This window comes from Enoplosus armatus, chromosome 19 (assembly GCF_043641665.1).
Source record: "Enoplosus armatus isolate fEnoArm2 chromosome 19, fEnoArm2.hap1, whole genome shotgun sequence".
Taxonomy (NCBI): domain Eukaryota; kingdom Metazoa; phylum Chordata; class Actinopteri; order Centrarchiformes; family Enoplosidae; genus Enoplosus; species Enoplosus armatus.
Genome location: NC_092198.1, coordinates 11,671,131 through 11,693,947, shown reverse-complemented (window position 1 = coordinate 11,693,947; position 22,817 = coordinate 11,671,131). Strand labels below are relative to the sequence as shown.

Genomic DNA, 22,817 nt, shown 5'->3' with positions numbered 1-22,817 from the left:
CTAACCTTGGAATCACTGCTTTCATTTAAAATTCAGCACTTTGATGTTGTAAAAAGGACAGGGATAGTGTTTAGGGATGTCACTGGAGAACCGCTGTGCATCACTCCAAACTGCTCCTTGTTTCCGTCTGCGTGTTCCAGAAATACATCCTTGGACCCAAAGGATCTCCGGCTAAGTGACTTTTTTTCCTGTTGACCACAAAGCTATCAATATGTCTGCCTCTTGACACTGCCCTATCTCTCTCTGGACACGGAGGCCGGACTCTGAATGCTGACTACTGCTTGCTGCACAACTCTCCTGGACCCCTTCCAGGACACTCTATTGTAATACAGTTATTTTTAGACAAGCCGACGCAAATAAATATTTATAGTTGTTTGCAGGTCAGGGGTCTCAATGAACCTCAGGGTGGATTGCAGTGAATAAACTACAGTATGTAGCAGGACAGGAATAAACTGATATCTTGAACTGAGATATTTAAAGCTTGACACTTGCTCATACTTTAAAACAGAAAGAAATACAAGAAAATTATAATCTGTGGAGCAAATTAAGGTTGAGATCATATCTATCAATACTAATACTGGGTAGGCTTCGAAATGACTTAAGTGGAGCGCTTCCTGGTGCCTTATGGGGTTATTCATTGCAATGTGCTGTTGGATTTTTACTCACACTTTCCCTGAATGCAGCGTTCTCATTTTCCCTGACATCTGGATGCCTGTGATAATAGCCCTGGCACTGATCACTTTTACATTAAATGTCGGTCTGAATGGAGATGTGTGTCGCTGGAAATTATTACACTTGTCACTTCCCTCCACTTCCTGTCAAATTTATACTTTAGAAAGGATATTTCTATGCAAAGAGACTGGAATGACCTAGACAAAGCCTTGGCTCGGTGGATAAAGGAGTAGGACAAGAAGGGAAAATTTTCCTGTGGTCTCCCCCCTGACCAGAATTTGGACAGAATATGGGGGAATATTGTGTTTCTGTCGCTGTTCGTCTAGCATAACTTTGAGTCTAAATATAGGTTATGCAAGAAAGGCTCGGGCCACACATGCAAGTGTACATGCACAGAAACACACACACAAAACACAGTGAGTCACTGTGTGCTTCTACTTTGTAATGATGTTTCTAATTCTAATCCTTCTACAATAACGAAGAATTTCAGATAAATTGACAAAGAATTAGGTGAAAATACCAACTTAGAAGTACTTAAACATGGCATTACTTCCATAATCACCTTTACTTCAATAATCTGAACAGTTCAGTGTCTGTATAAAAACTGTATTTAAAGTATTTAAAATATAGATGGCTGTTTTTTTTACACGTGTTTACATTTGAATTATCTTTAAAAGCCTAACATGAGCAGATATCAAATATATTGATATAAAAGTTCTGTTTCTTTCTCAGTCATTCATCGTACAAGAGATTGTCGTCAGAGTGTTCAAGCGGTCAGACAATACAGAGAATACAAAGAAGTCGATTTTAATTTCTGAAAGTGATGGTGTACACCTCCGTCTCTGGGACCATGTCTACCCATAATGGATCAGATTCCGCCAGAACATTTTGTCCTGTGCCTTTCTCAATTTTCTGACCGTCTCAATAAAGAAAACAAAAAAATATGGTGGACTGCCCAATCTGTTTTTCAAAACCACATCAATATTTGCCATTGCAGTAAAACGTCTTACAACAATTAGGAATCTCTAGTTTCAACTGCCAGAAAGTCCAAAACAGAGGCACATTTTGACCTTCCTACGGTACCGACCACCCGGCCCGGCGTCTGCCAGTCAAGGCCGCACAAATAACCGAGCTACTCAAACACTTGTCATCATCCCTCATCAGCATCTGGATTGTTGAGGAGGACAGATCAGTGGGAATGTCCACATACATCCAGCGGCCTCTGATGTGACAGCAAGGGTTTATGTGATAGCAACGCAAGAGCCCCGCCCGCTTCACCTTGACCCCACCGCCCCACTTCCACTCCTCTCGTCTCAGGCTCTCCGGTCTGACCTCGTCATCCCAGGGCCTCTGGCCTCGCCTCTGACGGCTGAGTTATTACCATAATTACCCAGGAGGCATTGCAGGGAGCGGCCACATGGCAGAGGCCGCCCATGTTTAACAGAATATTTGGGTGTTTTATCGACTTTAACTCAGCCCCTGGGGCAGGCGAGAGGGGGCCTGGATGATAAGAAAACCACTCATGTGAGAAATGAAGAGGACCATTTCACTGACTGAACCAAGAAGGGGATGAATTATACTGTTAATGCAGCAGTGGCCAGTGCACATATGTCATATATTCTCTGAGACAAGGTGTAAATATGCTCATATATTCGGGCGGTGTCGAACAGAAGGACTTGGGTGGAGATGACTTCCATCTAAAAATATCACTTTAAACCTTATATAATGAAAAAGGTATTTGGATTGCTTTGTATCAACATCAAATATTTCATGTCCTGAGGTGAAATGCAGGCGGATTAAAAATATACATTTTTTTTTCACAGCAGGGATCTTCCGAGTTGACAGACTGAAGGGGTTCAGTTTTGGGGAAAATTTGCTGTTTATTTCACTGTTTTGTTTCTTACTTTGTTTCAGACCAACTTATAGAGACATTTTTCATGTCTATGTAAATTTGCTCATTTGAATTCATAGAAGTCTATGGGATCAAACAGCAACTCCTCTTAAAAACAGCAGTTCAACATACAATTCAAACTGAACACAGGGTCATAAAAAGGTATCTAGGAAAAACAGCAAAATTCACCCCAAACTGAACTATTTCTCAAAGAAAAATCATTATTTTCTTCCTTTGACAAATTTAAATACATTTTAGAGGCCAGGTGGATTTTCAACAGTTTCAGCTATATGAACATTTTTAAAGAAAGCTCTTTATAATCCATGTCTATACTGCCATGTCTAACAAGCCAGGAGGCCATGCATATTCATACAGTTAAGAGTGAAAAGTACAGCCCAGCCTGCCATACACAGGGCACAGGGGCCATTGGCCTCAGGCCAACAACGTAGAGAGACAAAGATTGTTTACTGTAAGCACACACTTTTATTAGTATTGGTATTTACAAGTAAAAGCTCAGTCAAACCCACACAGAGAAATATAGAAACACACACATTCATACACGCCCTCACCTGCTCAGAAAGGTCAACACATTAGCATTCGAATACATACGGTATTCAGACTTTCCAGGTCCTATATAGCTACCCATCAAACATGTCCAAGATGGCACTTAGCCGTGTGTGCCTGTGTCTTATTATGCAGACCCATCTGTGTGGGTTCAAAGGTCGTGACCGGGCCTGGCAGGGGCTACAGGTGAGCAGATGAGAACAGTAGGGGCTCGGTTTAATTTAGCTAAGCGCTACAGGATGCAGTGCGCCCCTGTACCTGGGAAGGACAAGTTGAACTTTTCACACTGCGCCTCAGACTCATCATTTCAATGGGTGGAAAGTCGAGGAAAAATGAGTAAGAGTTAAAAAAAGCTTTTGACACGGAATCAGTTTCTTTGTGGCTGAGTTGTTTTTTTATTTTGTGTGAGACTTGTTCAAACAAAGACAGACAAGCACATAAACACGCAAATCTATGTACACACAGGGCTCTGTCACCAAGTCTCTGTTTTTACCTCCCTTTCTCTTTTTCCCTCCGTCCGACACACATCCAAGCGCACAATACACACAGACATATTGAAAGAAGATGACTGTCAGCAGTGTAACCGCGTGTGTGTGTATGTGTGTGTGTGTAATTGTGTGAGGGTGTGAGGGAGAAAATCCCTAATCTGGCATGGACCAGCTTCCTGTCTAGACTCTGCATGAGGAGGCCAGCACTAACCTGGCCAATGCTGTGTGTGTGTGTGTGTGTGTGTGTGTGTGTGTGTGTGTGTGTATGTATGTGTGTGTATGCATACATGCACATTACCATTGTGTTTGTGTGCATTTCACTAATGTATGTGTGAGCACAAATCTACATTATGTCTGTGTCTTACAGAAAGAGTAGTTGCACACCATCATTGTACTCGTCCAAACCAGAAAACAGACATTAACCTCTGGCCTTCCATATCTACTGTCCAATGTCTGTTTTTAATTGGACACTTTCCAGTAAAGCTCCTTTTTGTTTTCTCTGTGTTTTTGACACTTTCTCTGCCACGCGTGCCAATGCCGCCACGATTCCAAAAGCCAATTTCCTCATTATCCAACTTGCAGCACTTACGGGAATACAGAGGTGGGGGTGTGGAGGGTTAAAGTTGGAGGGAAGTGGAAAAAAAGGCCTGATGTGGTTTTCTCTGAAATTCTTGCTATTTTGAAGAGCGAGGGATGAGCTAGAGAAGGACTGAAAGACTCTCGTTTTCCTTCCTTATTCTTTGTTCGGCCTAAACACAGCTGATCTGCAGTAAATATGGTAGTGAACGCAGTATACTTTAACCTAAACAGCCTAAAAACTGCTCTGAAAATGGAGAAAGTTAAGTCACTGAAAAAGAATCCCTCGTGGTTTGGTAACATGATTAAACTGAGCTGAATCATAACTGGAATCGCTGACAGCCTCTTGCCATCAATCATTTGCACAAACCCTGCCATTAGTAATCACAACAAACGTCACTGAGCACAGCAACTTTCTGCCGTCTTACTCACACTGAGTGCTAATCAAAAAATGCTAAGTGTGTTTATCCCTAGCTTTGACAGTATTTGTCTGGAGTGTGAATCAACATCATGGGCGTCGCTATTTCATATTCATGCAGAGGCCCAATGACACCTTGTCCTCTGCTTTCCAAAAAGGCCTTAACTCAGCAGATCCCCGCCCCTTTAGAGCCAGATGTAAAGTGAACAGTCTTCACCTCTGTGACATCAGACCGCCACAATGTGCCGTCTTATGGGAGCAAGCCGTCACAGAGGCCTGCCAAAGACCGCGGCTGTGACCACGGCGGCCAAAAAGCAAAGAAGAACAAATGACAGAAACAACTAAATGTAAATATTTGGGAAGAAAAGTTTTTTTTAGCTTCTTTTTGTTTTACAGCCAACACATTTATATAGTATAGATTTGTCTTTTTCCTCCCATCAACCCTGTTTACAGCAAACAACCTCTGTTTAAACAGCAGACACACAAAGTTAGCAACTAGCTGGTGAAGAAGTCAAATAACTAGCATGCTAATATTTCCCTGAGGAGTTGGTGGAAACCTAAACAGATGTAAAAGTAAAGTGAATATTGGACTCACCTTCATCATCAGGTAGCCACAGACACGACTTCAGTGGGATGTTCAAGTCCCTCCATGTGTCCTGCAAGCCAGCACCTGTTCGCTAACAAGTTGGCCATGTCAGGGATGTGTGTCTCTCAGCTGGTTTGAAGGTCTTCTGCCCCCTAGTGGCCAAAAATGATGATATGTAAAATAAATGCAAATACATTATTTTACATTTAGCAGATGCTTTTGTCAAGAGTGACCTCCAATAACTTCATTCAACCTCCACAGGAACAAGAGCTAGATGTCATAAAAACTTTTAAGTGCTGCAGTATAATTACTTAAAGCCAGACTATGTAACTTTTGTTGAACAGTATCCATGTTGCCACAAGTGACAGGATAATGGAAAATGCTAAAACACCGTGGAGGAGAGTCATATGACAGCAGCAACACCCCCGGGTGGGTTGAATTGGGCAGTGGTGAGTTTTATTACTTATTAATTAAACCTTTCATTTGTCAGAAAAATGTTATTTCTTCTCTCAAAAGTTACAGTCTTGGTTTAGTGTTTTTTTAAAATCAGAAATCAGTGACTCTAGTAACAGTAACAGCAGTAACTCTGCTATTCAGACTTCAGAGGAGAGTTCAGAAAAGTCAGTTGACTGAGTCTATCAACCACTGACTTTAATGAATTTGAAGCCATTTGTAGCTGCAAAGTTGCTCACTGCCTCAAACTTAAGCACAACACATACTGTAGATAAGCCTTTAACTCTGCAGATAGTCGCCATGTAATAAATGTAAGCATTGTACTTACTAACTGGAAGACTGCAGCAAGTTAAAGACATAAACCTCAGACACAACAATGACAAAGTGACAGACAAGCTGTTGCTGGAGCCACGTGATCTCACCTTAAGTCATCGTCTAGCCGGCGTTATATTCCTTTCCTATGTACATGTATTAAGACAACCGATGACTAACACAGATGGTGGACGAATCAAATGAGTCATTTGAGTTGTATGGCTATGACATATACATATCATTGTCTCCGCTGGTGTGGGTTTTAGGGGTCTCCTGTTAGCATTCCTATCCAACTGACTCGCAAGTATGACTCATAGGCTTGTTACCCCCAGATGAAGCAGACTTTACTGTGCTGGCTTGTCAATGTGCTGTAGTAGGGAAATCTGGCAGGATGCTGCTCAGTATTTGGTTTGTCTGACTCTGTCTAGCCAGTCTTCAGCAGTATGGCTGTGTGTATGTGGTCAGATGGTGAAGTCTGTCTACATCTATTGTGGTTCCATCACGATAAAATCGTGAAAAACCAGAGAACTGTTTTATGTTTTGTAAACACAGTCGCCCCATCGCCACGCTGCTAGAAGAGGTTAAGCACTGCAGTTGCAGCAACCACTCTGTCAAGTACAGTTAGCAGGAATGTCACCTATGTTACAGGAAAAAACAGGACATATTCCTCTGTATGGCTACCAGCATGTGTTTTTGTTTTCATCCTCCGGTCCGCAGCTGCATTCCTTTTCCGTGTGTTGTGCGAGACGGAGAGATTGCCGGAGAATGACTCACTAAAACCTGACCCAGCAGTGAGGTAATCACTGGAGGACGCTTGGAGTAAAAGTGAACTTTGATGGTGATGTCTGGGATCATGTCTAGGAATCCCCAGACAGTTTGGAATAGTAGTGTGTGTGTGTGTGTGTGTGTGTGTGTGTGTGTGTGTGTGTGTCTGTAGGATGACATAATTTCTGTCTGTGTGTGTGTGTGTGTGTGTGTGTGTGTGAGGCTTCCCATTACAGATTCTCTCCACAAAACTTGATTAGACAAAAGGAAATAAATGCTGAACCCAGAACTACAGCTAGAAGTTGATCAATTATAATTTATTATATAATATATTTTGTTTTTTTCCATTTTCTGATATGACCAGAGAGGAAGAATGAAAGAGGATGAGTTCGGTACAGTGGTGTTGATGGTTTTCTAATTTACAGTATATCAGCTGATGCAGATTCACACATTACTCTTTATTTGAAAAATAAGTGACTAATTCATTCATTAATTTTGCAGAAACTAAATGCGACAATTCACAAAAAATATATGTTTTATATATATTTATTTTCCTTTGAAATTATGTATTGACAAATTTCGTTCACTTACAAATATTGTAGCAGAATTTCTGGACTCTTGAAGGTAGGACACTTTCCTTAAGCATTAAATATACACTGCCTGGCCACTTTATTAGGCCATAATAAAACACCTATCAATCCTTGCAGTGCAGTTCAACACTACTGAAAGCTACAACTTCAATAATAAATATAGTTAAATTAACACTTCTCTGATAGTGTCAATCAAAACTAAAACTTTATTATCTTTCTAACTTTATGCCTGAGCTGTTGTATTGGATTGCATTAGATTTTGGAGGTGTGCCTAATAAAGTGGCCACTGAGTGTACACTTCTATATAATATGATTATTATCCTCTGAAGATGTTAAAGATGTTGAGTTTCTCTGCTCTTCTGTCGGTATAAAGACACAGACAGCAGACATTGTTTGTTATGCAGCATCACCTGCTGGCTTAATGGAGAACTGCCAACATTACAGTCATTGCCAAAGGATGAGACAAATGACAGCAAAACATACACAGAATAAGGAACCTCTTTAATGCCATCAAAACAACCGAATGTCAAATGTATCTATAGAAAGGAAATTTGAATAAACCACATTGAGTACAGGTATATTCACACTGTTACTCACTTGGTAAGACAAAACTAAATCTGAAGTGACGGTGAAAGTGTTGCGTCACAGTTTTCCTCAACTCTTCCCTAAATTTATTTTGAAACTTTTGAGATAAGCTATAATGCAGCGCAACAAAGTACAGGCATGTAGGACTGTGGGGAAGTGGCTGAGGGATCCTAGGATGGGTGCTTGTCCTTAAAATAGTTTCACAATGGTTATGAAGACATCTCATTGCCTGCTCATTTTTGGATCAAGCAAAAAAGCCCAAAACACCCATTATGGGTTTGGATCGCTCACACATCACTGAGCCAAAGTTATGAATGAAGACATTTCAGCCAGAGCTTGGAGAGACGTTACTGGAAACCAATTCCCAAACAATAAACAGAAAAGCAACACTGTTCCTATGTATAACTAAAGAATTAAATACAACAGAAACTGAGGAGCTCGATTATCAACAAACAACAGAGCTTTTACTGTTCACCTGCGTAAACAGCACTGATATTTACAGTATGTTGGGCCACAAATTGCTGATTCAAGCACACAACTGTAAATGAAACAGTGATTATAATTACCTTGTTCTTACAAAATCTGTAAATATATGCCTCATATTCATCTCAGTTTGTATACAGTATGCATGGGCACCTGGGCATATGATTCATGATTCAAAGCCAAATATTTACCAAGTTTGGACATTCTACAAAATCATTCTTGCTATGCAAACTGGTGGGCAAAAGAAACATAGTGAAATACCAGACCCCATGTTTGGGTACGGGGCCTCTCGTGGTTGAGTGAGCTTTGACCTAAAATAGGTCTGAGAATGTGGATATGCTCTATGAATAGAGATGAAACAGACTGCAGAGGGGGAAAAAATCAAAAAGATAAAATAACTTAAGGGTCTGCAAATAAACCTTCAGACATCAGTGCAGAAAAATGGGTGTTGTGTGGATGGTGGTTTGCACGGAGCATGGGAAAATCTGCACTGACTGAAGAAACTTTGCTTCTTTTGAACTGTAAGGCAATCATTTTTCCAGAATGTGAAGTCTGAAAGGATTTCTGTAATTTGAGAGCAGCTTCTGACAACACATGTTGTGTGGGTCTTTGTAAGAAGGCTCCAGCAAAAGAAGAACAGACAAAGAACCTAACTGTGAAATATCAGAAATTATCTTTGTTTTTTTATGTGTCAAATCTATAAACCCAGTTATTGTTATTTTTATAGATGTGACCACAGAAGTAGCATATTTTCAGACAAATACTCTCTCTTTTGTCCAAGGCAGGTTTAAGACACAAGTTTGAGGTTAAAGTTAAACAGATAAACAATGTACAAACTCAATATTTCAAGTCCTACACTTAGATTTGACTGTAATGTTGCCTTTAAACAGCTGTCCTTGAATCAGCCAATGGGAGGACAATCAAAAGCAAACGTTGAGGTTTTAGGTGTCATCTTACTTTAAACTGTAATTTAAAAGAAAATGTTTATTATTATAAGACACTGATGGAGGAATTTAACAGAAGACAAGGAGGATTTCTTCCAGTCAGATAAAGTGACAACTGTGAGTACCACAACTTGCCACTAGAGGGTGCACGACCCAGACCATGAACACACCTACAGTGTAACGAACAACCTGAAGAAACGTCAACTGAGACCTCTGTAAGATCACAATCAACGGTAGCTACTATGAAAAACATTAAAAACAAAGAAGGACCACAAAACCAGATCTTTACTCCACTGAAGATGCCTTAACAAAGAAAAGACTGGCAGTAATATCAAAGCTAAAACTTTACAACTTTATATAAATTCTCGTTTGATTGACGTGGTAGGCCTATTTTACACGTTTATTATGTCACAGTTGATGTCTGCTGCATGCACTGAGCCCTGTTATGATCGGGGCTCCCCCGGGTGCCTGCGGTCCCTCCTCCGTCAAACGTCAGAAAGCAGCGGTATAAAGAACGTGAGGCCGTGTCGACCGCTCTAAGTCGCATTTACCTCGTTAACCTGACAGCCTGCGGTCTGCCTCCTCAGAGACAATAAAGAGGCAGTAGATTTTAATGAGACAGAGAGCAGGAGAAGCATGCCAAGCTGTGGGACGTCTTAAATCTGCTGGACTGAGCACAAGAATGCAAAAGAAAAGTCTGTTTGTTTCTACTGATACATTTGTGCCGGATAAATGTCACACATGCGGGAGAGTTCCTGTTGTTCGGGACTTTGAATTTGAGTAGTGTCTAATGGGCGAACACAAACTTGGATTTCTGCTGATAACAAAAGGGACCGCCACAAGAAAACGAACTAAGTGAGGAGTTTTTCATCATTAGTTCCCAAGGAAGCTGAAAGAAACAGTAGCAGGGCTTCTCAGTTTGACTTGAAGGCTAAGTGACACTGACCTTGGCAGTCGTCGCCTGTGAATCTGCACATTTCAACTGCCGAGCGCACCAAATGCAGAGAGAAAGATGCATTTGGGTAAGGCTTTACTGTTTGTCCTCCTCCTCAACTGCGCAACCCTGAGCTCATCTCTGTCAACTTGTGCCACCGTGGATATCGATCATGTGAAAAGGAAGAGGGTCGAGGCGATACGAGGTCAGATTCTGAGCAAACTCCGGTTGACGAGTCCTCCTCACTCCCTCGGACCGAATAAAATCCCTTATCAGATCCAAGCATTGTATAACAGCACCAAGGAGCTACTGGAGGAGCTCAGGAGGGACCGGCAGCAGAGTTGCGGTCAGGACAACACAGAGACAGAGTACTACGCCAAAGAGATATACAAATTCAACATGGTCTACGGACCGCCGGAAAGCAGTAAGTATTACAAGTTTCTGTCACTTTCTTGTTTTAATGCCAGCAGTCAATGTGTCCGTGGTGCGCAATAACGCACCAAGTGAAGAGCCAGTGCCAGCCAGACGCAGCAATCTCAAACTACAGCTGGGTTCCTCAGTTGTATTTATTTATAGCTTATAGTTCAGCAACTTTTATCACTGAGTTTGTGGTCTGCTGCACTTTAAAGATCCCCCCCCAGACATGCTTTAAGACTTATGAAAAACACTCTGTTTTGAATAATTATCTGTCTGATGTTTTTTCCACTAAAAAGTAAAAAAAAAAAAAAAAGAAATCATAAAATGACTTCTACTGCTTCTCTCTCTTTGAAAAATCTGGAATTAATTTAACTGCTGGACACAAGATGGCTTCAATGCAAAGTACATACTCAATACGTGTGATGCAGGCTTCAGGTTTCCACATCACACTTGTTTAAGTTGCACACTGGACCAGGACCAGGACTTCCACGCTAGTTGTGTTGTCACATAATCATCTTGTACGCACACGTGTTAAAACTCAGACTCAACTTCAGCAGATGAATGTGAAAACAGTCTTCTAGTGTCGAACTCTGCACAGTGAAGCTCAAACATCCAAGTGAAGTGACAATGAGAATAATTCTTTGAGTGAAGGGGGACTTATTTGTGAACCAACACTTATGTGTCGGGGCCCTTTCAGGTTTTGAAAGGTGAACTTTGAGGATGTGCTTTGTTACTGTAGCGCTCACCAACCTGTTTCAAGCCTGCACCAGTGTTCCAGGAAAAGTCACTCTCCTCCTACTCCTGACTCCACTCTTCCTCCTCTTGTTTTTTTTTTCCTCCATGGATCCTGTCCTTCTCCCCAGATGTTCCCACTTCCTTTCCAGTCAGGCCCAAATGAGAGGGACATCTGCCCAGGCGGATGGGGATGCCTTTAGGAGAAGGAGTAGGAAAAGTTAACAGAGGTGGACAGGAAAAGTTAGATGATGGAAGGACCTCCCCGTTAGCCTGAAGGATCCCTCTCACCCCTGGAGACTGTCTGTACAGGAGGAGGGGGGGTCCCATGAAGCCCTGGCATACACTCACATCACTACCACCCACTTCTCCATTGAGGTGGAGCTTAAAGTGACCCCACTGCCTGTCTTGGCAAGTGAATTACCCACACGGGTGGCCCATGAGCATGAGATCACTTACTGCACTGCTCAGGTTTAACTTTGCTAAATTGAGTGTGAAACTGAGCCGGCATTCATCCCCTTAAACCTGAATGATTCCACTGTGCCGTCATTTTATTGCCTCTAGGTAACATTAGGTAACGTTTCACTGCTTCATTAATAAAAAGCTTTATTTTGTTTGTGAAATATTTGTTAAGATCATCAGTAAAGACTCACTTTTGTGCTGATCTGTATTTGGCACAACTGTTCCTCTATAGAATTAAAAGCTCTGAACTGGAGGTGGAAAACCTGTGCCGAGAGGGACATGTGTCAGCACTTGAGGGAGATTCATACAGCATGTGGTTCGACTGAGTCTGGATTACTGAGAAAGTAGAATAGGATAAATGCTGTGCGTGTGGAAGAGCCAAAGAGGGCCTCATGGTCTAAAGCAAAGCCAAGACCATTGCATCACAGTCCCTTTGAAATCAACAGGTGTTTCTCAAAAGACCTATTTTCCCTCAGCAATGTTCTGTTTTGAATCTCGAAAAATGGTTTTGACAAAAATGGCAGGCAGTAGGTGCCTTGAGTTGGTGTGGTGGATTCAGAGCCACAGATGGGCTTTAGATACGAAGATGTAGAACAGATTTACATACATGTACTTTTTTTCTAACAGCTGGGTGAAGAACATGCATTCCTTTACTGTAATCTTATCATCTTTATGCCCAATTTTTATGTCATTATCTGAAAAATGAAGAGAAAAAGGCAGAAAGTCAATATAACAGCATAAGTGCTGAACTGGCACTTAAGTACCTGTGTGTGTGTGTGTGTGTCTGTGTGTGTGTGTGTGTGTGTGTGTCCTAGTCAACCTCTCTACTTCTCAGATACTTAAAATGTCGACAAGCTAATAATATTCTCCAGTTTTTACTTTGTCAATCCTAAAACTGTGGCATTGGCATGGCAGAGTGTTTTTCTTCTATGTGTCCAAGATGATCTCATACTTGGAAATATGCATTTCATTTTGTCAATACCCTGTATATCCACATGCATACACTGAGCCTGCTCAGACTCAGACTGGTTAATGTGATTTTCATATGCTGGAGCAGGCAAGATGAACTGAACTCTCATTCTACTCAAGAGTCATAACCTACCAGCAGATTAACACAATATATTATGGATACAATACAGAATTGTTTTGACTTTCTAAATATTCTGTATCTTTATCATGTTTGCAATTTCATCTAGGAAGTAAATAAGGTTCTAAAAGTTTCTCAACTTTTCCGATCAAAGCTCAAAGCATCTATGAGTTTTATGGGAAGCTCACCTCTATTGTTGCCCCATTTCACAATTTTTAAAAATTGCAATTGTATTTTTACATACACATTGTGCCCAGTGCTGCGTTGAGGCCTCTTATCAACAGCTCAAGCAACAAGGCAAGTGTTGGAAATTTTCAGATGTGTCACATTTCTCTCCAACAAGTCCTCCAAATGAAATGACGTGCCCTCTAGTACGACACGGATGCATTTTATGATCTGACGCCCCTGTTGGCAGGACGACATCATTTGTCCCCAAAACCGTTACAAATCACTGTTGCAAAATAAATACCGCCACATTACTTCCTCCTTTGCTCCCGTCATAATTACTATGTCCACTCGAGGGCTTTGTATCTTGAAATGTAAATGTGTCGTTTTGGGGCACCTGCTGAAATGACAGATGCTGTCGTCTCCAAATTACACTTTAGTCCCAAAAGATGCAGTCTAATTAGCAGTATGCTTATTCAGCATCAAAATGAATAGTTTGGTAATAGTCTTGACATTAGAGGTGATGATTCTACTTTTGGAATTACTTTCTTGCTTTCGTTAAGGATGTATGTTTATTTAGCCTGAGTCCTCTTTGTCAAGTGCAACAAAATGTTTCGACACTTAAACATTTGTCCCTACGGAGGTCCTGGCAGACTGATTTTGTTACTTTGGACAGAGGCAGGCTAGCCGTTTCCCCCTGCTTCTTGTCTTTGCGCTAAGCTAACTGGCTTCATCTTTACCATATAGACATGTAAGAGTGGCAAATGTTTCATCTAACTCTCTACAAGAAAGCAATGCAAAAAGTGTATTTCCAAAAATGTCGGACTATACCTTGAAGATCAGGTAGAAACAGCAGACTGCGTGAAGACACAGCCACCTTAGGGTGTTGCTTCTTGTGGTATAACAGGAGGGGAATACACTTTTGACTCTGAGCCAGTGACATCACTCTCTTTCCCTCGGTTAATGTGGGCAAACACACACTCACTTTTTGAAGGTAAACTGTTTACCTCTGGTGGATCTGAGGCAGCTCTGTGAACCAACACAAATCGGTGACAGGTGCAAATGAAGCAGAGAGCTGCTGGAAGACTGGCAAATGACTGCATTGAGAGTCTGGACTACAAACTTCGGAAAGATTTCCTTTTATAGCATGGTACGCATACAGAATCTGGCATATGTCAATGACTGAGGCTGGATATGTGGAGAAGTCATCAAGCTCAGAAAGGGGATTTGGGTCCAAAAAGTTGTCAGAGGGACTGAGGATAGCAGGGCTTTTGATATGCAGATACCAGGGAGGTGAAGTCATACCAAGCTCAATAATATTGCTATTTCAATTACAGCATTTTCATTTCCACCAAATATAGACAAAATGTGTTAGACAAACACTGAGGAATTTTGATAAGGCAGGAAACCACACTAATCATTCACTGTGGGCTGATAAAGCCAGTGCCCACCATTAAAGAGTCAGGAAACCCACGGTCATATTTTAGGTGTGAATGGGTTCATACGTTGAAACGAGAGAAAAATGATCGGCAACTATCTATTTATTTTACTGATAATGAACCGTTTAAGTATCGGTTTCTTCTCAGTTGTAAGGATTTGCTGGTTTCCTCTGATTTTTGAAAGTAAAATGAATATACGTTAGTCACAAAAAACAAGCAATGTGATGAAAAGAATCCTGAAAAGACATTTTTTCACAATTTCTTGACATTTAATAGACGATTAATAGAGAAAATATTTGGCAAGTTAATCGAAAATGAACATAGTTGTACTAGTCGTACATTCACAGCTTCTAATGTCAACTGCAGATAAGATTACTTAGATATAATTTCACAAATCAGAAATCTTTGTATTATGTTGGCAGCACCTTGTTCTTGGTGATACAAAAGAAGAAATGACAGTGTAGCAGGTTTCTCAAAATAGGGTGATGTTTTTTCATGTATGGCAAAAAAAGTTTTAATAGGTCTGTCTCACAGAAAAAGCACAGGTTCAAATAATAAAATGAATGATGGCTGAATTCCATTTAGGTGTCAGGGTCCTGGTGTTGTGCATGCTGGCTCACTGTCACCCTGTCGTGGCTCACTGGGACACTTGAATAGAACATTATTAATGTCTGCTGTGAAAAAGGACCTGCAAACTTAGTTGAACTGTTGCACTCATAGGAAGGAGATTACGAAACAAGTATATGTGATTATGTAGCAGTTGAGGTCTATGTTCGGACATACACGGACATCAGATCCTGATAAGAATTTAAGCCTGTTCTCTCACAAAACTTTTATTTGATTCTCTCTGTTTCAGACGATCTGCTCTACTGCCCAAAAGGCATCACCTCTAAGGTTTTCCGCTTCAACGTCTCCGCCATGGAAAGGAACTCGACCAACCTCTTCAGAGCTGAGTTTCGAGCTCTGAGGGTGCCAAACTCGAGCGCCAAGAGGAATGAACAGCGGATTGAGCTCTACCAGGTGCGTAAAGGTACCGTTCCATCGTCCTTTTACCGAGATCAAAGGCAAAGCTCAGAGTCAAGGCAGCTGTCAAGGAGCTTCAGCGTCCTTCTTTTCTATAATGTATTCTTCATACGCAAGAATATTACTAGATAGTTAAATTCTAGTCTGTCAACGTATCTTACATAAGCTGGTTAGTTGTTCTCCACATGATTTCAGGCCCTAATTGACAAAGAGAGCCAACGACAATCAGATTGTGGTTGCAGGCATGGGTAACAAAAGCCAAAAAGCTCAACAGGCCTGCAGAATGTTTGCAGAACTGGGACAGGGGTCCTGTTAGTGCAGTGCTGGCAGCCCAGATCTAATACGGTCCTCATTTTGGTTATGTAGAGTTCTTAAACATTTAATCCTCCAAAACAGTATGCAAAGTTTATTCATTTAAAAAGAGGCTCTGGTCGACTAAGAGATGAAATGATGCAACAAGCTTTTCCAAGTTGTAGTCATTGTCATCAGGTCCTTGATATTCGATCGTAACGTCCTTGGCATTAAAAATTCAGTACTCAGTAGTAGTTAATTATTGAAATAAAAACAATAAATGTAAGGGAGAATTAACACCACAGAAAATTAACATCCAACTCTGCCCTGCCAGGCCAAGAAAGTATAACAGCTAGCAAGCTAAAGAGCCAGAAAGTTCCCTCAGGAGAGAAAATCAGATGTAAAAGAAGAGTGAATATTGGACTTACACAAACATGACTCCAATTGAATACTAATGTTGGTCCATGTCTGCTGGATGTATACATAGGTAGTTTCCTAACATGTTAACATGTCAGCCTGCTGTGGAGTTTGTCACCCAATAGGCTAAAAAATTAAAAAAACTGCAGATTTTAAAGGCTGTGCACACCCTGCAGGTGTTTTGAGTCATTTTGGCTAATTAGTCCTCTGCTCAGGTTGAAGGTGGAGTATGTGATGTCACCGGACTCCATGAACCAATCAGAATGATAAAGGTGTAAACTGTCCCACCTTAACTTAGTAGCAACAAAGCTGACAAGTGATCGAGGGAGATGTCAATTAAGCTCTGTGTGAACAGCTCACAGTCTTCAGAAGTGAAATCCCCTGTGAGGATGTATCATGGGTGTGCAGGTCCTTTTGAACAATTTGGAATTTAGAAATACACATACTAACTCTTATTATGTAATGAATTACATGAAAATATCAATGATTTGGAAAAGAAACAACAAAAATGTATCTTTGCTGGTCCCCTTGCTTGCACTATAGTGCCACCATCAGGTCAAAATTTCAAGGTGTTATGACCAAATACCTGCAAAACTAATAACTCTAACTAACCTCAGCTGTACTTGATGTTTTGGAATAATTAGCAAATGTTAGATGGTTAGACTAAGATGGTGAACAAGGTAAATATTATACCTGCTTAACATCAACATGTCAGTATTATTATTATAAGCATGTTAGCATGCTGACGTTAGCATTTAGCTCAAAGCACTGCTGTGCCTAAGAATGGCCTCACAAGGCTGTAGCATGGCTGTAGACTCTAAGTCTTTTCTTTGTCCTTAGACCTTATTGAGTCACTAAAATCACATATACTGTTCATTTATATGCTCCATTAATCACATTATCATAATATGATTCATTACAAATGATAAAAACTCTTATTGGATAATCAAAACAACGAGGCATGAGACAAATAACAGCTTCTTCTTGCACCAACGTCCTGTCCTGTGTCCGCTCTAGTCTACATGTTATTTTGTTGATGCTGTTTGAGTATTGAGAGAAAACGTTTCGGCGTGACCGTTTATTATTGCTTTGCAGATTGTGAGGCCGAACGAACACATTAGGAAACAACGCTACATTGCAGCCAAGAACGTGCTGACCAAAGGTACTCCAGAGTGGGTCTCCTTCGATGTGACTGAAACAGTGCGGGAGTGGCTGATGAACAGAGGTGAGACTGAGGTCACTGTCATGTGTTTGTCTAAAAGTTGTCATTAAATCCTAATGATCATCGTGTTTGAACTCAGAAACGTGACTTGCATTTGTCTCACAGTTATTTAATTTTAAAGAGGGAGACTGTTGACTCCTAAAAAAATGCTTTTGACAATCCTCTTTTCCATAATTGTTTGCCATCAGGAACTAATCTGGGTTTGGAAATCAGTGTGCACTGTCCCTGCCACACCTTCAACCCAAATGGTGACATCATTGACAATGAGAACGAGGTGCTGGAGGTGAAGTTTAGAGGTGAGCTTCAACAACATTTTGTCATATAGTTATTTATGCCACGACTTTTGATCTGTATGATGATGTCTGTAAATGTTAATGCCTTAATTCTGGTAAATAATCCCATATTATTTGTATATTTCTCACTTTGGGGAGTTTGATATAATATGGTTTAATTAGAGAAAGTGCTGATGGTCTTTATATTGAAGGTGACTTTGTCTCATGTTTTTTTTCTTAGTTTTATTGCTGCATTGTGTAAAAGAATTACAGGGATCACAGTTTCATAGTCACTAATTTTGCAAATTGTATGCTCAGATTGAGGGGAAATTACAAAAGAAAAAAGCCACTCAGTAGTTGGTTTAAGTACACCTCGATCATGTCTATAATTAAGGCGTGGATGGAGATGAGGAGCACAGTCGCTTGGATCTGGATCACCTGAAGAAGAAAAAGGATCAGTACCTGCCTCACCTCATCCTCATGATGATCCCACCCCACCGCCTGGACACTCAGTCCACACGCAGACGCAAGAGAGCGCTGGACACAAACTACTGTTTCTCGTAAGGAATACTTATATCATCTTTGTACATTTAGTCTTTGGGTCTGTTCATCATATTCTTCAAATCTCTTAATCGTTTTCAAACCTAATTAATGTCATACTTGGTGTATGCATCCATCAGTTTATACAAGTATCGCAATATCTGAAATATGTGTGACCAAACATGTGACCAAGAAGGTATTAAATATTAAGAGCTCCATTACAGAAATTACAAAAATTTGGGGACTGATTACACTATTGTTGTGCATCCTCACCACAGAAACACGGAGGAGAGCTGCTGTGTTCGCCGGCTCCACATCGATTTCCGGCGTGACTTGGACTGGAAGTGGATCCATGAGCCCAGTGGTTACGATGCCAACTACTGCTCCGGGCCCTGCCCTTACCTGAGGAGCTCAGACACAACACACAGCTCGGTAAGAAGGACCTAACAGGGATACAAAATGAGTCTGTGACAGACTTTTCCACGGTGAAATTGACGACAACAAAAACATAGTTCCTCATTTACTTCTAGTGGTAAATTGCTATGCAGACAGTTCAAGTCTGCAGATTTTGAGATATCCACCTCTGAGACCTCTGCCTCCACCTAGAGGTCTTCTCTGTGTCTTTCTGTCAACAAGGTCCTGGTTACTCTGGATAATCCACAGACCTCACTGTGAACACTCCACTGAAGAAATAGTCCCTATAAAAACTTTTGATAGTGTTGAGTGTGAAGTTTATTCTTGATTTTGGTAATGAGGTTAATGATTTAGCCTCTTTAAGCTTAATGTTTTGATTCCTGAGCCCACACATGCACTATATGGTTGAGTTTCAACACCGCTGTGTGTCCAGCAAACACTTTTTTAGACAAGCTGACTTTGATTTTGTAGACCTCAATCTTCCAGAAAATGTGGAAAAGCATGTTAGAATTTGCCCATTTTTTTGTTTGGTCATCAATAAATCTCCATGATGAAAGACGTGCTTCAGTATTTACAGATATATCAGTCACAGAGTCTGATTTAAACTAGACAGCATATTATCAAGACTCCATCACTCATAAGATACTGAATATAATACAATTTTATTATTATTACTATTTGAAAGTTTTTAATCTGCCCTGTGTGCTTTCCAATAGCTGCTGAGCCTGTACAACACTCTGAATCCAGAGGCATCGGCCTCCCCCTGCTGTGTCCCTCAAGACCTGGAACCCCTCACTATACTCTACTACTCTGGACGAACCCCCAAAGTGGAGCAGCTCTCCAACATGATTGTCAAGTCTTGCAAGTGTAGCTGAGAAGACAGGAAAGGCGAGGTAGTATGGCAGGATTTTACTAGGTACTGACGAAACCCATGCTCGTTGACTTTTGGACTCTTAGCTGTGACAAATACTTAAACTGACCCTGTGGCCACATGGCTTAGATCTGAACACCACTCTGGAGGTCACACATTTTTAAGGATGCAGATGTTCTTTAAAACTTGAGGTCATCTTTTTTTTTTCTTGTTTTGTATTTTTTCCCCTCCCACTAGTAGTTATTTTCATCTTAAAAAGTCCAACCCAAGGCAAACTTCATCTTGCAATCAGAGTATGATCTTAAAATATTTACTTCTAGATTTGTGAAGGTGTACAATATACTACTAAAGCTAGATTGCAGAGAGCCCTGTACAAATATGTCTGTGACAAAAAGAAAAAAAAGCTGATTCATGGACAATGAATGAAAGAGACTTACTTTGTGGTATATTTTCTGCTTCAGAGCTCAAGCAAATATTCCAGAAAGTTACAGTCTCTTCGTTGTCAGTGTTTCTAGCCTTGGGATGATATTGTTAATAGTCAAAAACAAAGAGCTCCTGAATGGTTGAAGAGTCCTTTCAGGCCGGATTTTACCTTGAACTTGAGTTCCCTTCCCTTCAAGCAATGGACATTATCTTCAAACACAAAAGGAGAAAGGACAGACTTGCTGCTGTATCCAAAGCCATAGCTGTGGTCAGGGAAAAGGAGAGCTGAGAGAATGCCTGTTGGATTTGCAATGGAAAGTGAATGAACAAAGAAGTTGAGCCAAGCTTTTCTTTTTTTGGCCAGCCAGCAGCAATGGCCTTTTTTTTTTTTGCGGTACATCTATTAGAATGGATGGAAGAAGAAGAAGAGGGGACCTGTATGGAAGAGAAGAACTGCGATGGAAACTAGCCATGAGCACACTGCCATTCACTGGAAGTCTTCATCCCTAACAGGTTCAAATTATTTCTGGGACATCAAAGAATATACTGGAAAAGAACATGTGTTACGCAACAGGTTTTTATGAGATTTCTTTTACATTAATAGCAGATTTGGTCTGTTATGCAACTTGTCATATAGTGATTGTTTCACTAACTGGGATAAAAATTGACGTGTGTCTCCATTATCCATGGTGGAAACACTTTTATGTTGAACTATGGGTACTGTTACATTTCCTTGTGATTTAGAAAGAATATGCAACTTTTTTTGTCCACTTTCAAATTAGTTTGACCTGTTGTATCTGATCCAATATTTGTTTGACTTGTCTTGTTATTATTACAAAAGGTGACTATCCCAGAACGTTAAATCAGAGCACTTTTCTCCAGCAATAACAAGAAGTGTCATGTTCTTTAAAATGCAGCTGTTAACTTCTTTTTTATCAACTCACCTGTCACCCTTCACTCCAGCCAGCTGACAATGAATCGCATGTGTATTCAGGACTCTGGTGTTCCCAAAACACTGCAGTCTTTCATTCCCTCGACTCTGTCTCTGTTTGTTTTGGTGCTCTTTTACAGTGTGAAGCCCTAATGGAACAAAAAAATGAAGAGGGAGGGGGGGAAGCCATAACATGTCGGTGGCTGGATGTACAGTTAGACCTCTGGAGAACGATTCTGAATCCCTGTACTGTTTGACATTGGCCCAGTCAGAGTCATCTGTGCTTTTAGATGACATTTAGGTGACATTTTGTGGCAGTAATATTGTTTGATTGACTTATTGATCGTGATTATTATTAAAAACACAACATGCAAAACCTGTATGAGCCCTTTTTAAATCGGAAGAATTGCTTGCATTGCATTTATTAAATAATCGAATGCAACAGATCTGTAAAAACATTTAACTCCAAATTAGGAAATGATGAATTTACCCACTGGTCTTGTCTGCCATATTGAAATGCCATTTAAAATGCAATTTTCTCATAATGTTTTGGTTCCATACGAACATAATTTTTCTTACTTGAATCTCACCAGTCCCACCTGTTTCCTGCAGGCGCATGCAGAGGCTTTTTTATTTTTTTCACCAGAGTAATAAATTCACCTTCTCTTTCTCAGGGATTGTTGCTTAACAGCTTTCCCAGGCGAAAAGCAATTTCTCTTATTTTCAGTACATATTAAAGTGCAGACATCTCTTTATTCTCTTATTTTTCATAAAATACATAAATCACACGTAAACCTGAGAAACATATACATTTAGTACCACCGTCTAGGCTTATGCTCCTCCAGCTTTAATTCATCAGGAAGACCACTCAGACCACTCCAATGGACCCTTTGACCTTTGACCCTCTGAAAAAGAGCTGCAGAGCATCTGGACAAAAATAAATTTACTTACTGAATTGATGGTTTATTAGAAAGGTAAATCCATTGCACTTTATTCATAAATTACGAACATAAAAACTGCAAACTTGTTGACCTATTTTGAAAGAGAGAAACTGACACTTTTTGATTTTATTAACATTTGTAACTGCAGTATTGGTCTTGCCTAACTCTCACACAAAAGTTGTTCTAATTAATGGCTTATTACTGACCTATATAGCATTACTAAATGTTTTATTAATAAAGCCATTATTTGCACTTTATAACGCCTTTATTAGGGGTGGCTTTTCATACTTTCTTATATCATCTTCCCTACTGGAGCTGCACAGATTTTGGGGGGTGTGTTTGGTTGAGTTAATATGGACTGACAAGTAGCCAGAGAGAATTCCCTTTCTCTGTGTGCCCGTTATTGTTCCCTGTCACAATCAATCAGAGATGAACCATGATGGAAACACAAAGACCAGAGGGCATGACGAGGTCTAGGAACAGGGGTAGGGGCTTTAATGGCTTTGCAGACAGTCCTGTACTAACAAACACATTACTGGTAAAGAGCAGCCGTGCGCCATGCATGATTGATTTTTAACCTTCAGCTAAAGCCTGCAGAAGTCATGTCACTTGGTTACATTTAAGTCCACCATTTGTGCCTGCTAGAAACATTAAGTAATGCAACCCAGCAAGGCTCTCGCAAGTTTAGTATCACATACAACTGCTCTGAAACTCCATTTCACTGTTTACTCCTTAAGGTCAGTAAATGCAATCAAAACTGGGTGGTTGTTCACAGGGTGGACTCCCAGTAAGATAATATAGCTGATGAGTATCTTTTCCCTTGTCGGTGTAATGGAAGCAGGCTGAGGGGTTAGCAACGGCGAGGCCTATCCTAGCAGAGGCAGTAGCTTGGCTTTGGTCTCTCTATTC

The 22,817-nt window shown here is 40.6% G+C and overlaps 1 protein-coding gene across 1 annotated transcript; it reads left to right on the top strand.

The window, feature by feature from the left end:
* Positions 1 to 10,339: 10,339 nt before the first annotated feature.
* On the top strand, positions 10,340 to 19,840 carry LOC139302061 (transforming growth factor beta-3 proprotein-like). Its single transcript, XM_070925628.1, has 7 exons — positions 10,340 to 10,685; positions 15,420 to 15,583; positions 17,390 to 17,519; positions 17,705 to 17,812; positions 18,183 to 18,348; positions 18,607 to 18,760; positions 19,459 to 19,840. Exons 1-7 carry the CDS (start codon positions 10,340 to 10,342, stop codon positions 19,615 to 19,617), a joined length of 1,227 nt encoding a protein of 408 aa, XP_070781729.1. The 3' UTR covers positions 19,618 to 19,840.
* The last annotated feature ends 2,977 nt before the right edge of the window (positions 19,841 to 22,817 follow it).

Bases quoted from the DNA above. Each gene is read 5' to 3' on its own strand.
- LOC139302061 (XM_070925628.1), top strand. From the start codon at position 10,340: ATGCATTTGGGTAAGGCTTTACTGTTTGTCCTCCTCCTCAACTGCGCA. The intron at 10,686-15,419 runs GTAAGTATTACA...TCTCTGTTTCAG, and splicing joins CTACGGACCGCCGGAAAGCA to ACGATCTGCTCTACTGCCCA. The intron at 17,520-17,704 runs GTGAGACTGAGG...GTTTGCCATCAG, and splicing joins GGAGTGGCTGATGAACAGAG to GAACTAATCTGGGTTTGGAA.